The sequence below is a fragment of the Typopeltis vanoorti genome, chromosome 24, assembly GCF_054136105.1.
Source record: "Typopeltis vanoorti isolate ZY-2024b chromosome 24, IOZ_Tvanoo_1.0, whole genome shotgun sequence".
Lineage (NCBI taxonomy): Eukaryota > Metazoa > Arthropoda > Arachnida > Uropygi > Thelyphonidae > Typopeltis > Typopeltis vanoorti.
In genome coordinates, this window is record NC_143572.1 from 61,007,486 (window position 1) to 61,024,426 (window position 16,941).

At 36.1% G+C, this 16,941-nt stretch overlaps 1 protein-coding gene across 3 annotated transcripts in view; it reads left to right on the forward strand.

Moving 5' to 3' along the window:
• The window catches only part of bel (ATP-dependent RNA helicase bel), a 312,654-nt gene that overhangs the window by 182,853 nt on the left and 112,860 nt on the right, over nt 1-16,941 (forward strand). For all 3 annotated transcript variants that reach the window (XM_090413999.1, XM_090414000.1, XM_090414001.1), the window contains one exon: nt 16,298-16,557. In XM_090413999.1, the coding sequence (XP_090270125.1) occupies nt 16,298-16,557 (260 nt within the window). The remainder of the gene's footprint in view (nt 1-16,297; nt 16,558-16,941) is intronic.

The window sequence follows — 16,941 nt, forward strand, 5'->3', positions numbered from 1 at the left end:
TAAGGAAGCTTAATACAACCATATTTGTTAAGATTTGGTTGATTCCTGAGAGCTGCTGCTGATTCTAAGAATAGTCTTTCTCTTTTGAATTTGCTGTGGTGGAGCATGGTGGTTTTTTCCATGAGATCCTGTGGGTTGTATCCAAGACATGGTCAGCCAGCCCTGACTGACCATAGTTGTGGTTGCAGATGTATGACTTATGTTCCTCCAGGCAGATAGTAGCTGATCTGCCTGTCTATCCAAAGTATGCCAGTTTACAGGAACAGGGTACTTTACAGACTCCAGGCACTGAGAGAGGAGGGAGCTGATCTTTTGTAGAGTGGGTAAGGGTAGCAAGTTTGTGGTGGGGCTTAAATGCTGTGTTTAGGTTGTACTTTTTTAAAATCTTGGCTATTTTTTCAGATGTGTCACAGATGTACGGTATGGCGACGGCATTTCTAACCTCTTTTTGAAGAGAAGACCTGTTTTTTTTTTTTTTTAATGCTGTGATTGCTGTAGCCATTGGAGATGAAAGTGTTGTGTATGTGGTCAAGCTCAGTTGTAAGTGCGGTTCCACTGGAACAAAGATTGTGGGCTCTCTTGGTATGAGTTTTAATAATGCCATATTGTTGAGCAGGGTGGTGATGCGAGCGTTTGTGGATGTATCTGCCTGTGTGTGTGGGTTTTTCTATATACTGTGAAGGAAAGTGTACCATTGGGTCTTCCCTTCACCATGCCCTACATTCATGGCATATCTGAAAAAATAGTCAAGATTTTAAAAAAGTACAACCTACACAAAGCATTTCGGCCCCACTGCAAACTTGCTACCCTTATCCGCTCTACAAGAGATCAGCACCCTCCTCATTCAGTGCCTGAAGTCTATAAAGTATCCTATTCCTGTAAACTGGCGTACTTCGGACAGACAGGCAAATCAGCTTCTATCTGCCTGGAGGAATATGAGTCATACATCTGCAACCATGACTATGGTCAGTCAGACTTGGCTGACCATGTCTTGGATACAACCCACAGGATCTCATGGGGAAAAACCACCATGTTCCACCACAGCAAATTCAAAAGAAAAAGACTATTCTTAGAACCAGCAGCAGCTCTCAGGAATCAACCAGATCTTAACAAATATGGTTGCATTAATCTTCCTAAGATTTGGGAAACGCTTATCACCAGAGGTACCACTTTACATTCCAGGCCACCTACAACTGCCCTTAGAGGGCGCTCCACCTAGATAGGACTAAGACTCCACCTAGATAGGACTTTAATACAAATAACAAACAATACTAAGCCCAACCACGTGGTTGGGCTTAGTATTGTTTGTTATTTGTTTTTATGTTAGATTAGTTTTTTTTGTAATCCCTGAAGATGTCTCATTGACAGAGACGAAATATAGGAAGAATTAAATTCTGTTTTTAATCCTTTCTGAGTGCTGTATGCAATCCATTTAGCCTCCAACATGACAGAATTGAAGGACGTACAGGAAGATGGTTTAATGTAAAATCTGGTGTCAGACAAGGATGTACATTATCCCTCTGTTATTCATTATCTATATGGATCACATTATAAAGGAAAGTGGTATTAAACACGATATCAAAGTTGGAGATGTTAATGCCAGCCCTTTGCTTTATGCAGATGATGTTATACTTCTAAATATTTCCGCTACAAGTCTGGAAGATTCCCTGACTAAATTGAATAACTGTTGTAATAAATATGGTATGATGGTCGGTATTAAAAAGACAAAGACAATGAAAATAGGCAGAAAAACTGAAAATATCAACTGTATTGTGAATGGAGAACCTATAGAACAAGTAAAACATTTCAGCTACTTTAGCACGATTTTTAGCAAAGATGATAAATTAAATTTGGAAATAGACAACAGAATCAACAAAGCTGGTATGATATAAGAGAGAAATTAGCCACACTAAATTAGCTGTATACAAGACAGTGTTCAAACCAATTTAACTTATGGATCTGAGGGCTGGGTTAGAAGTAAAACACTTGACCAAGACTAAAGACTGCAGATATGAGAGTCCTGAGAAAGATAAATCGGGAGCATGAACAGATGGCATCAATGGCAACATCATATTTAAAACGAGGATATTAGGAAAGAACTTGATTTTGTCAACATCCAGGAATGCATTAGCAGAACTAATCTCAGGTGGTATGATCACTTAAGCAGAATGGCAGAGGAAAATTTAGCATAACAAGTGTTCTCTGCCAGGTTGGCAGGAAAATGCCCCAGAGGAAGACCAAGATATAGGTGGATTGATACAGTAAAAAATGCCTTAGAAGGCATTTTTTATTGTATCAATCTACTTAGAACTTTATTAATTTTACTGTATAAAATTTACTTAGAAGACAGAAATATAAGACCTGATAATATTGGAGTCTTGATAGGTAACAGACTGATTTGGAGGAAAATTGTAGATAGGAAAGATTGACTTCTATTTGGGTTTGTAAGTCAGATTTATTTCAAAATAAGTTAAACCAACCAGTTTCACCAACTAAGCTGTTGGCTTCGTCAGGGTAAAAGATATATAGATTTAAGACAATTTAACCGCTAAAGCTGTTACACTAAAATTGTAAATGAACCAAATATATTTGCATTTTTACAAATAACAAAGGAATGCATACATCACACGCATAGAGCGTGTATGATCTCACTTGTTGTTATGTAGAAACATTCTGTAATTTGTAGCAAAATTTAATTTCTGCTTGTTTAAAGATCTAATGAGGGTCTTCCAGATCTAAGGCAGAATTAATCCTTGGTTTCTATTTAGGTTTCGTTTTGAACGAATAACTGTTGTGGCTTCTTTTATCATTCGAGAGCGGAAATCCTCCTCTAAGTAGGGCACGGAGCTTTTGTCCCATTCTATGGTATGGTTTATCCTCGAGAAATGAAAGGCTAACCCTGTTTTGTCTTCTCTGTTATTGTTCACGTCTCCTATGTGTTCCTTTTTCCTGATTTCAAAACTTCTAGAAGTCTGGCCAATATAGTTCATGCCGCACGGGCAGGGGATGTTTAGATTCTGGCATATTTGTAAAAAGGATGACTGTCTTTTGGAGATCTTAAGAATTGGCAGATGGTCTTTTAAGGTTTAAAAGCTACTTGTATTCCATGTGGCTTGAGGAGTCTGGTAATCTTATTGGAAACTGTCCCCGTATACGGAATTACGATAGTGGAATTATATTGTATATCTTCAGACTGTCTTTGTGTGGGTCACAGAAAAGTATCTTGTAGATCAATTTTCTAGGATAACCATTCTTTGTAAGGTTATTTGATATCAGGGAGAGTTCATCTTTGAGGTCTTTATCATCTGTCATAATGAGAGCGGCTCTATTTTTTAGCGTACGTACAATGCTAAGTTTTTGAGAAATGTGGTGCGAAGAAGTGAAGTGCAAGAATCGATGTGTATTGGTTGGTTTGTGATAGACTGTAAGGCTGATGCGTCCATCTGTTTGTTTCTTAATTAAAGTGTCCAGAAATGGTAATTGGTTTTCTTTCTCAAGTTCTAAAATGAATTTAATTTTGTGGTTCAAAGAGTTCATCTTGCTTAGAAACTCAAACAGCTCCTTTTCAGTGTTTTTCCAAACAATAAAAACGCCATCCACATATCTCCACCACACTGCAGGCTTAGGGTCTAGTTGAGATAAAATTTTACTCTCAAATTTCTCCATGAAGAGATCTGCACAAGGTGGTGAAAGAGGGCATTGCAAGGCCTGATAATTGTTGATAAATAGTTTTATTCTATAGGAAAAAGTTGGATTTTAAATAATGATGGAACAGAGAAGTGGTATCTTGGGGGAAGAGACTTCTTAAAATGTCGATTACTTCCTCTACTGGAATGTTGGTGAATAAAAATGTAACATCCAGGCTTGCTAGAAGGTCTGCATTGGAGATGTTGCTTAATTTCTCCACGAAATGTTGTGAGTTACTTATGTAAGTATCCGAATTGCAGATGTGTGCCTTAAGGAGACCTGCAAGGTATTTTGATAATAAATAAGTAGGCGAATTAATTCCATCGAATAAAACTATTCATCAACAATTATCAGGCCTTGCAATGGGAAGCCATCTTTCACTACCTTGTGCGGATCTCTTCATGGAGAAATTTGAGAGTAAAATTTTATCTCAACTAGACCCCCAAACCTGCAGTGTAGTGGAGATATGTGGATGACATTTTTATTGTATGGAAAACACTGAAAAGGAGCTGTTAGAGTTTCTAAGCAAGATCAAACTCTTTGCACCACAAAATTAAATTCATTTTAGAACTTGAGAAAGAAAACCAATTACCATTTCTGTACGTTGCAAAGGTGGAGCAAGCTAACATCACTCCTATCTCAGTATCTCCCATAATGCAAAACACATCTCCTTGCGGATATGTATAATGTTATGCATTAAGGGACGAGCCACTACCCAGACTAGTTTCGACCTTTATTGAGGTCTCTTCAGTGACTTTTGCATTATGGGAGATACTGAGATAGGAGTTATGTTAGCTTGCTCCACCTTTGCAACAAGTTGTCCGGTTTTGTACCTCCTTACCCCAGTCCTGAAGATACTTTCAGGTGCAAATTTTGTTTACTCACACTTGGATAAAGGATTAAACCAAATTTATTATGTGAAGAGGTATCCAGAGATGGTCTGCCAATCTTGACTTGCCATATAGACGATTGTATGGCAAGTCAAGATTGGCAGTTGTTCAAGGTATATGTTAACTGATCTATGAGTCCAAAGTAGACTAAACTTCATGTATAAGGAATTTTATATTCCAGAATGTGTAAGGATGAAGCTAAAGAAGCTGAAGTTGATCTTTAGGAGAATGGATAAAGGTAGCTATCTGAATGAGTAGTTCTACAATGGCATGATCATATTTGTAGGAAACTTTAGCTGTAGTCATTGACTAAAATGCCATTGTTTAGTACCTGGGCTCAGTTTCAAGAAGTCCTGTCATTTGATCAAATAACCTTAGTTTGATGAGTAAACTTTTTTTTTTTTAATTTATTTTTTTATGCCATATATGTAGTAACGGGAGACAGTTATTATTTTCTTTTTCTGTTGTAAAGTTTATTTAGGATATTGGCTGTTAATATGTGCTAAATATATCCAATGTGTCTAGGACGTAAGGAGAAATAGCAAACACATCATCAATATAGGGCAGCCCTACTATTGGCTATTTAAGTGGTGCTGTGTTGAGTGCTTGCTTTCTAAAATGTTCCATATGTAGAAGTTGGCTAGTGGAAACAAGGGAACCCATTGCAGTCCCATCGAACTGTTTGTGTATTTTTCCTTTCCATAAGAAATAACCAAAATACATGGTGAATCTGAATAATTTGATTATGTCAATGTGGCTTAATTAGGCCAAGGGTCTCTGTCAGTGAACAGTGAAGTGATTTCAAAATCTGTAAGGATTGGATTTTTTTTTTTTTTTTTTTTCATTAATTTTCTAGTGCAGGGAATTTTTAATAAATTGGGGGGAGAGTTGTCCATGTGTGAGTGAAGGGCGAATGATTTGGATAAATATTGGGACAATTTGTAGGTGTTACTGCCCTCGACTATTGGATTGAAAGGGACAAGGGGAAATACTAGCAATTTGTGAATTTTTGAAAAGAGAGGCCAAGATACTTGTAAACCAACAAAACAATGAAGAGAATAGAGAAAAATAGAGAGCACTAAAAAATAAAGTTGATAACCTATGCAAAAAAGCCAAAGAAAAATGGTTAGAAGAAAAAGCTAAGAAATGCCAAGAAGTATACCAACAAAACAACCTAAAAGTCTTCCATGATACTGTAAGAGAAATTACAAAGGAATTCTCAGCAAAAGCAGTAACAATGATAAACAACATGATGACTGAAACTGGGAATATTGAATATATAAGAAAAATCTGGTCAAACCATTTTAAGACTATCTTCCCCAAGGAAACAAAACTACAATGACAACAATAGAAGAAAATAATGATCACCCAAAAATTTTACAAGAAGAAGTTAGATACGCAATAAAACAGATGAAAAACAATAAAGCACCAGGCATTGATACTATCCCTACTGAACTGTGGTCATATGGAGACAGCATATCAATAGAATATTTAACAACCCTATTCAATAAAATACTACAAACAGGAGAGATCCCAGATGACTGGAGAACTGGAAAGATCATCCCAATATACAAGAAAGGAGACAAAAGAGACTGCAGAAATTACAGACCAATCAATTTACTCTCCCAGACACCTATAAAATATTCATAAGAATTATACAAAATAGATTAAAAAACACCTATGAAGAAATGATAGGCATAGAACAAGCTGGTTTCCGAGGAAACTATTCAACAATAGACCAAATTTTCACATCGCACCAACTAGCAGAGCTCAGCTTGGAAGACCATAAAGAACTATATTGTTGTTTTGTGGACTTTAAACAAGCTTTCGATAACATCAACAGAGAAATCCTTCTTAAAATTCTACTAGAAAAAGCAATAGACAAATATATAATACCGTTTCTGATAAATTACTCTAAGACAAATGCAATAATTAAAAAGGACACACTCACAACAGAACCCATAGAGATCCCAAAAGGAGTAATGCAAGGATGCCCATTATCCCCATGCCTATTCAACATATATCTAGAAGAAGTTGTAAAGAAGGCAATAGACAATGAGCCTGGAATCAATGTCAATGGTTTAAACATAAATAATATCAGATATGCAGATGATCTCGTCCTTCTTGCAAGAACCCCAAATGAACTACAAAAGTTGATCAACAAGCTAAACGAAACCTGTAAAACATATGAAATGACAATAAATATACAAAAGACAAAAGTGATGAAAATAGAGAGAAACGGAACTACCATCTCAGTCACCCTAAACGGAGAACAAATAGAGCAAGTAGACAACTTCATATACCTTGGATCAAAACTAACAGAAACAATAGATGAACTCAAAACAATCAAACACAGAATAGCAATGGGATGGACCACCATGGGAAAATTACAGAAAATCTGGAAAACAAACAAGATATCTCAGCAAGCCAAAATCAAATTATATGAAGCAATAATTATACCAACAGTCATCTATGGAGCAGACGCGTGGACAGTTAAAAAAAGAGGAGAAAAAACTGCTGGCATTTGAAATGAAATGCTTAAGAAAAATAAATAGAACAAGTTGGATAGAAAAGAAAACAAACATCACAGTCAGACAAGAACTATTGTATAAAAAGACAATAATAGAAAAAATTAGAAAACAACAACTGAGATGGTATGGACACACTGTACGCATGGACGCAGTCAGACTTCCTAACGTCCTAATCAATACTTTTCCAACTGAAAAAAGAAGACCCGGAAGACCAAGAATTACCTGGCTGAAGTTAATAAAGAACATCTTGGGATGCAGAACATATAAGGAACTTTTTCGAACAGCAAGGAATAGAGAAGACTGGAAGATCCTGCTGAAGAGAAGACTCAACCCGTCTTAGACGGAAGAGAAGAAGAAGTGAATTTTGGGGAACCCATATATCTAGGGTTGTTTGACATAAGGTTTGTGTAACTTTTGAGATTTGATTTGTTATCTGATAAGCAGGGAAGTTCTAAAAGAAATGACTGATTTTTCTGTTGTAATACATTTGGTCCATGACGTTTGCACTTCCTTTATCTGCTTTGGTTATAATAAATTTTTTAAGTGCTGATATTTCTTTAGGTGGAATGTTTCTCTTGGGAGCTTTGGATTTTGTCAGAATATCTGTTACAACCAAATGAATGTTATAAGCCACTCTGAGTGAACAATCACAGATACCACGTTCCATGCTAGTCATTATTTCCAAAAATGTTTTGAGCGATGGTGAAATATGTCCTCAATAATTGATTCACCATGTGTTCTTGTTGCAGTTGGGAACTGCTACATTGTTGAAGAGCTGAAAATTTTCTGTAAATGACAGTTCTAATTTTAAATTCTCTACTTGTAGCATATTCCAAAATGGTATGTAAAATAGACCACATTATTAAGGATTTCTGAAAGCTCTTTTTGTAATACAGTAATGAGGGCCCATGATTTTAGCTCGCTTGATGCATGGGTTACTAATCATTTCTCAGATTAGCACTGTTTGTCCATGTGTAAAAACATTTCATTTTTGCTGAACTCAACTTCCGTCTGATTCTTACACAGTCAGTAAGGGTGTTAGTGGGAAACTATCCTTTAGTGTAGCATCCTCAAAACACTATTGACACATCCTTGAAACTGAGCTTGGATACCTTTTGCAACACTTTATTAGCCAAGGGCTACAACCCCTATAAAATAGATCAAATACTGACTGTATCCTCTTCCGACCAACACACGAGATTCCAACAAAATTATTCCAATCCTATATAGTAAGGTTACATCAGAAAAGATAGCTATAGTTCTCTGCAAATATGATCTCCATGCCACGTTCAAGCCACTCACTCAGCTTGCTACCTTTAACTGTTCTCTGAAGATCAACTTCATCCTCTTGCATGTACATGGACTGTATAAAGTTTCTTGCGCCTAGACGAGGAACACAAAAATTATGTCTGCAGTCATCTGTATGCCAAGTTGGGACTGATGGGCTATGCCCTGGATACTCCTTCACACAGGATTACACGGAAGAAGACATCAGTATTACATAGAACTCTGTTGGTTTGAGAGGTTATTTTTAGAATAAGCATTTTTTTTTCTAACTTTCTCTTTTTTTTTGTTTGGAAAATTAAAGATGGAAACAAACTTATACCTCCTGTAATTCTCACATTCAGTTTTATTTCCCTTTTTATATATAGGTACTATGAGAGCTCTACTCCAATCATTGGGAATTCGTCCCTCTATCCAGGCATTCTGAACTATGCAGTGCAGCCACTGTAAAACTTTTATACCACCATACTTCAGCATTTTTGGTCGAATATCATCTACTCCTGCTGCCTTTCCACGTTTCAAGCCTTTGGTGGCTTTTTCTACTTCAAGTATGGATATGTATTCTAGACTATGCCTGTTGAGTGTTTTTTACCACTGTGCTGTCACTTCTTGTTTCATTTAGCAATTTTTCGAAGTAATTACTCCACACTTCAAAGATATCTTTTTCTCCTGTTTTCATGTCACCTTTATCATCTCTAACTCATTTTACAGCACTCTTTCCTCCATTTCTAAGCTTCTTCAACAACCTCCAGAATATCTTTCCACCGTCTTGATATTTATTTTCTATGTTCTTGCCAAAGTCCTCCCATGACTTTTGTTTAGCTAGTTTTACACATTTCGCTTTCTTACATTTGTCTCTGCATTCTCTAAGAGCAAAAGCTGACTTATTTGCCATTTGTTTTGGCAAATCAAAAGTTATGCTTTTGATTTGTCATATCAAAAGCATAACTTTTGATATGTTTTCTTCTTTTCCTTGACTGACTCTTCAACTTCCTGTGTCCACCATGGAGTTCTGATTTTTCTATCCTTGCAGACAACCTCACCACATGCCTCTCTGGCTGAATCTCCAAGGTTTGGTTCCTGTTCTCAAACTCTTTCATTTTTTTCTTCAATAATCTTTGTGTATTTTAGTCTACAGTTCACATCTGAGAGCTGCTCAACTTTTATTCGATTTAAAACTTTCTTACATGTTATTCTTTTCAATATGAAATTCAATTTTATCTTGCTCAAGACTAAATAGTGATCACTTCCAATTTCAAATCCTCTGTACACTCTCGTGTCCTGCACCAGGGAGAAAACATCACTATCAACGATAACATAGTCAATGAGACTTTTCTTATTCCTTGCCTCTTCTATCCATGCGAATTTGTGCACATTTTTATGTTGGAACATGGTGTTAGTAATAACCAGTCCATGTCCTGAGCAGAAATCCAACAGATATTTGCCATTATTATTAGCTTTGCTCTTTTCTCTTTTCTCCAAATTTTCCCAAAACATTTTTGTATGTCTGACAATTATTTCCTACTCTGCTATTTAGATCCCCAACAAGGACCAAATTTTCCTTTTTCATTGTGTCAGTTTCTTTTTCTAAAGCATCAAAAAATTCCTCCACTTCAACCTTAGTAGAACCTTCTGTGGGACCACAGGCACAAATAAGTCTCATTGTCCAATTCCCCATTCTGTGATTTGCCCACATCACTCTACTTGAGACTGCCTGCCATTCAAGAAGATTAGCCTCGTATTTATATAATATCTACTTTTATATAAAAGTTTAGTTTCTTCCAAAAGACTTTATTCGATTTAGCATATTCTGCTAGGCCAGACTGCTCAGGTTCAAGATACTGGATATATGTTCTTCATAGTGGATGGCTGCTGATCTGCCAGCCGTGTCCAAAGTAAGACAAACTATAGAAGCAGGGAATCTGGTAGACACCTGGAAAGCTGAAAGGAAGCTAGAAATCTTCCCGACAGGATTAAAGGATTTTGCAATATTAAGAAGTTTTAGAACTTTAGCAATACATTCAGAAATTCCTTTAATATATGAGAATGATAAACAATTCATTAAGCCATTTTTCATAAAAGCAGATTTGACATAATTCAATTGTTCAATTTATAAGGTCTTAATGAATCCAACATTTAGACTGGGATAATGATAAGTAGCATGGATATAACGATCTGTATGTTTGCTTTCTAAAAACTAAAAATTGGTGAATCTGAAAATGCATATTATCTGGTTGAAGAATATCTAGTCAATTGTTTTTCTCCTGTTCTAAGGGAAACTGTATTCTTGGATGAAACATGTTTATTTTTGAAATGGATAATTTCGAAACTGATGGTGAAAAATATCCACTTATTTATACCATGCTGTAGGTTTAGGAGAAATGCCTTTAAGGGCACAATCTTCAAAATGCTCAATATAGTAATTGGCAAGTGTAGGAGGTTTTGGATTACCCATAGCTGTGCCTTCTACCTGTTGGCAGAATTTGTATTGTATGCACATTTCCAAAGTGGATTACAAAGTCAAAGTTTGATAATATCCAGAGAAAAATCTCGTTTAAGTACTTTTATAGTATCTATCACAGGAATGTCTGTGAAAAGAGATGCCATATCAAGATATATCTGAAAGTTCTAAATGTAGATGACAAACTTTTTGTTTTAAAATCTATGGAGTTCTTGATATGAGAAGTTGATTCCCCAGTAAATGAAGATAATAATGCAGACAAGTATTTACTTTGTGTGGGGCAGCCCTGATGCAACGAACATTTTTTTAATGCTCATCCACCTAGATTATATGGTCTTCCCAAGATACATAAACCAGGTGTTCCATGAAGACCAGTAGTAGATTGCATTTTCACATTTAAAGTTTTTAAATACCTCTGTTATTATTTTCATTTACTGGAAAATCCACTTCTCACATCAAGAACTACATAGATTTTTTTTGCATCCTCTCTTCATGTGAAATTTTGCACATCTTTATATTGGTTCACTAGGTGCTCAAAATTATTAGCTTTGCTCTTTTTTCCACATTTTTCAGAACACTGGTAATCATTTCCTACTCTGCTGTTTAGATTGCGAATAATGAACAACTTTTTCTTTTGTGTCAGGAGGCATTTCTCAAAAAATTCCTCCACTTTTTCCTTTGTAGAGCCTTCTATGGGATCATAGCACAAATATTTCTAGTGGAAAGGCTTAGACGTTGGTTATGCATTATTACTAAATATTTAGGGAAATAACAATGTAGACTAGGATATACATTAAAATAACTTTTTAATACAAATCCAATATTTTGGCAACATCACGTTGTCATTTTCAACAGGAACTTGTGAGCAAGACACGTGCACGCAGGTACAGCAAACAGTAAATGAGGACGAAGCAGGAAGCTATTCTTTCTCCTAAAGTCCTATTGGTGCCCCCTAGCAGGCAATGTTGGTATTCTTGGGCGATTGGGCTGAGGTCTTCTTATGTAGGTTTCCCAAATTTGAGGCAGTCTCATGCAGCCAAATTTGGTGAGGTTCGGATTGTTTCTTAGGGCTGAGGCTGATTCCATGAAAAGCCTTTCGTACTTGTATTTACTACGGTGAATGATCGTGGCTTTCTTCCACCGTATTCTATGGCGGGTATCCAGAGCATGGTCTGCAAGACCAGAGTGGCTGTATTGGTGGAACCGGATGTAGTCCTTGTTCTGTAATTCTGATATTGGCTGTCCTTCCTGTTTGGCCAAAGTAGGACAGCTTACAGCTGCAAGGGACCTGGTATACACCAGGTAGGTCTGGGGGGGAGGGTTAGTGGAGCAGATAAGGGATGCCAGACTTATATGGTATGTAACAAGAAGTTAAGGCGTTTTTTTTTTTAGGATTTTTGTAATTTTTTTCAGAGGTGCCTTGATATAGGGTATGGTGATGGATTTAGAGTAATCCTTGTTGTGAGGGAGGGGAGGGGGGGGGTTGTGGTTAATTGGTTTCAATATTTTGGTGTTCCAAAAGGATTATACAGGTAAGCAAAAAGCTCTGTTGTTAGATCGGGCTACTTACCTCCCTATCGAGTACAATCCCACCAACTCACAAATTTGAAAACTCTATACGGGCTCCTTAAGAAGGTCACTTCTTGGCCTGTGGAAGTCACTAACAAATTAAAACCATTTAACTTCATACCCCCCCGTATATATGGACTCCCAAAAATACATAAGGAAAATGTGCCATTACGTCCCATAGTGGGTAGCATTGATTCCCCCACATACAAACTAGCTAAACATTTGGCCAAAGCTCTCACACATTATACTGGCAACACACCTTCACACAAAAAAAACTCAGCCCACTTCAGAGCCAGCATAGAAAACCTTACACTCAAACACACTGACATAATGGTCAGCTTTGATGTCTCCTCCTTATTCACAAATGTCCCACTCAAAGAATCCTTAGAGCTAATCCAAGCTAAATTTCCTCCCGATATCACAGCCCTATTTCAGTTCACAATGAACTCAGGCTATTTTGTTTGGCAAGGAAAATTCTACAAACAAATAGAGGGGACAGCCATGGGTTCTCCACTCTCCCCACCCTTGGACAGCTTTTATATGGAGACTTTTGAAGAGAAAACCTTAAACTCTGCCCCACAAAAACCAACCATTTGGCTTCGATATGTAGATGATGTGTTCGCTATTTGGCCACATGGCTCTGATGCACTCCTCTCCTTCCTAACACACTTAAACAACCAACACCCCATCAAATTCACCTTGGAAGAAAAAAAAAAACAACTGTCTTCCTTTCTTAGACACACTAGTCGCCTGCCAGCCTGATGGAACCTTGGTTTTCTCAGTCTATAGAAAACCCAACCATACAGGCAGATACATTCACCAACAATCCCACTACCCTTCCTCACAATAATATGGTTTCTTTAAGACACTACACAACAGGGCTAAACTTATCTGTTCAAATGACAATGCCCTAACCACAGAACTAAACCACATTCTCAACACTTTCTTAGCCAGTGGCTACTGTTACACCTGATATCTTAGGAATATAGTATTCTCAGCTATCATGGTGTAACATGAAGAATAAATATCATAAATTAAAACCCCTGCATAAAAAAAAAAATGAATTATTTAATGGAAAATTTCTTGCATCCAGTAATATGTATAAAACTTAAGGGTTGTTGTTAAAGTAGCTGATAAAGGAAGGAATGTATTAATATTGTAATACGACTTAAAATAAGGAATTCTAACTAAATAAGTAGCTAACAAAGGAAAGTATAGATTAATATTGTAATACGATTAAAAATGAGAGAGTTAAGTAAATAAGTAGAAATGGGTGAGTCATAAAATACGTTATGTGAGAGATTAAGTTATTAAGTAGAATTCATAGAAAAAGTTTGAAAGGGGATTAAGTCAGGCTAGCACAAGAAAAGCAAAGCTATTGCTTAGGGCCGATCCCCGGATTGAAACATTGAGAACGGGCTTGCCGATCAAATGACGTTTGGCAAGAAAATGCCACCCTAATTGGTCGATGATTAAAAAACAAGTAGAAGGAGGAGAAAGAAAGTAAGAAAAGGTACCGTTAGGGGAGCAGCTATAAAAGGGTTGGTAACCCCCTTGGAGGACTCTTTTTGGATAGTCGCTTTTGGCCTTGGAGTTAGGTTTTGGTTCCGGTGGAGTTCACGGGGTTTTCCTGAGTGGCGACAGGGGTGATATCTCCTCGTCACAACACGGAAACGAAAGTGAGCGGGATTTCGATTCCCGTTTTCCCGAGTAGGAAGCAAAGGAAAAATTGCCATAGAGTCCTAGAAAAGGAGGGATCTTCTTCGTTTCGACGCTAGTGATAACTATGCAAAGCAGAAAGCTGTAAAGAGATCGATGTCCCCGTTGCTGATAGTAGAGCTAATATACGTGTGTTAAAGTATTCCAGAGTTACGAGAAGTTATACCAGAGGTTCGTTTGGAAAAGAATAAAGGCCCATACGAAGAGCTCAAGAAAGGTACTGTAAATCATAACCTATGTTAGCTAGAAATTTGTCTGTGAAAAGTATCGTGATTCCAATACAGAACTGTTGAAGTTATACTAGGACTTTAGTATATGATAGAATGTGTTATGGGTAGATTGACTAGTGTTAAAGATTTGTGAATGATTAAGAGTCCTAAGGTATTTTTGCATGTCTATTATACAGCACAAGATATTTAAATGACATAATTGTGTGTTAGTGCAAATAACGGTATAACGGAATAGTGTGAATTAAGTAATTACGTATCCTAAGAATTGAATGCCTAATGTAATGTATAAAATAATTGAAATGTCACAAGTATGTGTTAGCAGTGAATAATTTGTTAAACTTCAGTATGAAAAATCAGATAGTGTGAATTGATCTAATTTGTTCACATCAGGTGAATTTATGAATTAATGTGTATGGCGGCATAATCACAAATAGCCATATTGCTTGTAATGATTTAATGTTAGTCTATAAGTATTTTAGTTTAGTATTTGAATTGTACCATGTTTAGAAACTTGATAAACCTTTTGTTCAATGATAAAAGAATTGTCTGATGTTGCTAATCCAATGCACCGCTTAAAATCATCGTACCTAATCATGTGGGAAATTTAATGTTGAGGAAAGAGATTAAGAGTCACGACTGCAATAATATTTAAATACTAAGAGATATATTCGAGATTGACTTTCTCCCTATTTATGACAACATAAATGGTGCAGTTGATAACCACTTGAAAATATTGTACTTAGTCACACGGAAAATTTAAGTTGAGAATCGAGTTAAGTGTCACGACTGCAATAGTTACACTTTCAGATATATTTGAGTTCTTTCTCCTTGTTTATGTATGTAATATCCTAAACTAAATATCCCAAAAGGCGCAGTATAAATACAAATATTAGGGGTACTACGGGGAGCAATAACTTAGATATTGGTATAAGTTTTGGTAAAATCTTGGGCACAGAAGTTAGAAGAATATAGATAAAAGGAATTTGTAAGATTAGAGTAGAAATCGTAAATTGGGACACACTACCCTCCCAAAACAATCCAAAAAATATTGAAACCAATTAACCCCCCCCCCCCCCCCCCCCACACACACACAACAAGGATTACTCTAAATCCATCACCATACCCTATATCAGAGGCACCTCTGAAAAAATTACAAAAATCCTAAAAAAATACGGCTTAACTTCTTGTTACAGACCATATAAGTCTGGCATCCCTTATCTTGTGTCTTGCTCACAAGTTCCTGTTGAAAATGGCAACGTGATGTTGCTGAAATATTGGATTTGTATTAAAAATTTATTTTAATGTATATCCTAGTCTATGTTGTTATTTCTCTAAACTATTTAGTAATAGTAACATAGTACAAATAGTCATATTGTCCAATTTCCATTCTGATATTTTCCCACATAATTCTGATGGTGATACTGTGAAATGCTATATAAAGTTTGAAAGCACATTGACAGCCAAAAAGCTGCACTGGGTGCTATTAATAATGCAGTTGCAAAATTTCTTGGGAACAACGAAGATCTAGATTTCAAATGTTTAGGTCAGTGCTCATGACATTTTGAAAAAAAAAAAAAAAAAAAAGAATGTAAAATATGTTTTGAGGGTTCATTTCGTGAACTGTTATTTAATTTCCATGAGAATGTTGAAGTGAACAGAGGGATGGATGAGAAATTTCACCAACATATAAAAGAGCAAGAAAAGAGCTGCTTATGATAAACATTTTTAAAAAAAAAATCATTTTGTTGGCTTACGTTATAAGTATATTTTTCATTAAATTAGCCAAAAGCTATCTGAAAAATTATAAATTATGTAACAATACTATCTTTCCTCTAGAAACTAGTACCCATCCATAGTTTGTTAATTACAAGACTAAAATCAGTGAGTTAAAATTGTTTGTATTTTTAGAAACTTACTATTTTTTAGCCTCCACGACATCCTTCAAGATTGAAGCAATATCCATTAGCTCTTGTTCTTTCACCAACAAGAGAATTGGCATGTCAGATTCATGATGAAGCATGCAAGTTTGCTTATCGTTCACGGGTACGTCCTTGTGTAGTTTATGGAGGTGCAGATCCTGTGCAGCAGATGAAGGATCTTGATCGTGGGTGTCATTTGCTTGTGGCTACTCCAGGCCGTCTTGTTGATATGATGGAACGAGGAAAAGTCAGCCTGGAAATGGTCAAGTGAGTATATTATTATTAATGATGTAAACAGAAGCTAACTTCTATTTTTAGCTCACTCATTTTCTGCTGACAAAAATTATACTATTTCCATTTGTGAATCTGAAATACACATAATGCATATATATCAATCATAATAACATATTAATCACAGCTGATTAGTGCACATGATATGCACTTTCAGTTAAATTGTTATTCTCTTTTTTTATGTTTTCTGTAATTGTATTGACAATGGCTATGAAACTTAGCTGAAATTTTACAAATAAACACATTTAAATTAATGTAAGTGATTCTGTTATTAATGTGTTATGATGAATTCTTCTTCTTAGGTCTCATTTAGAACAATATATCAATCATGTGCAGCAATTGGAACATGAAAGTAGGAAA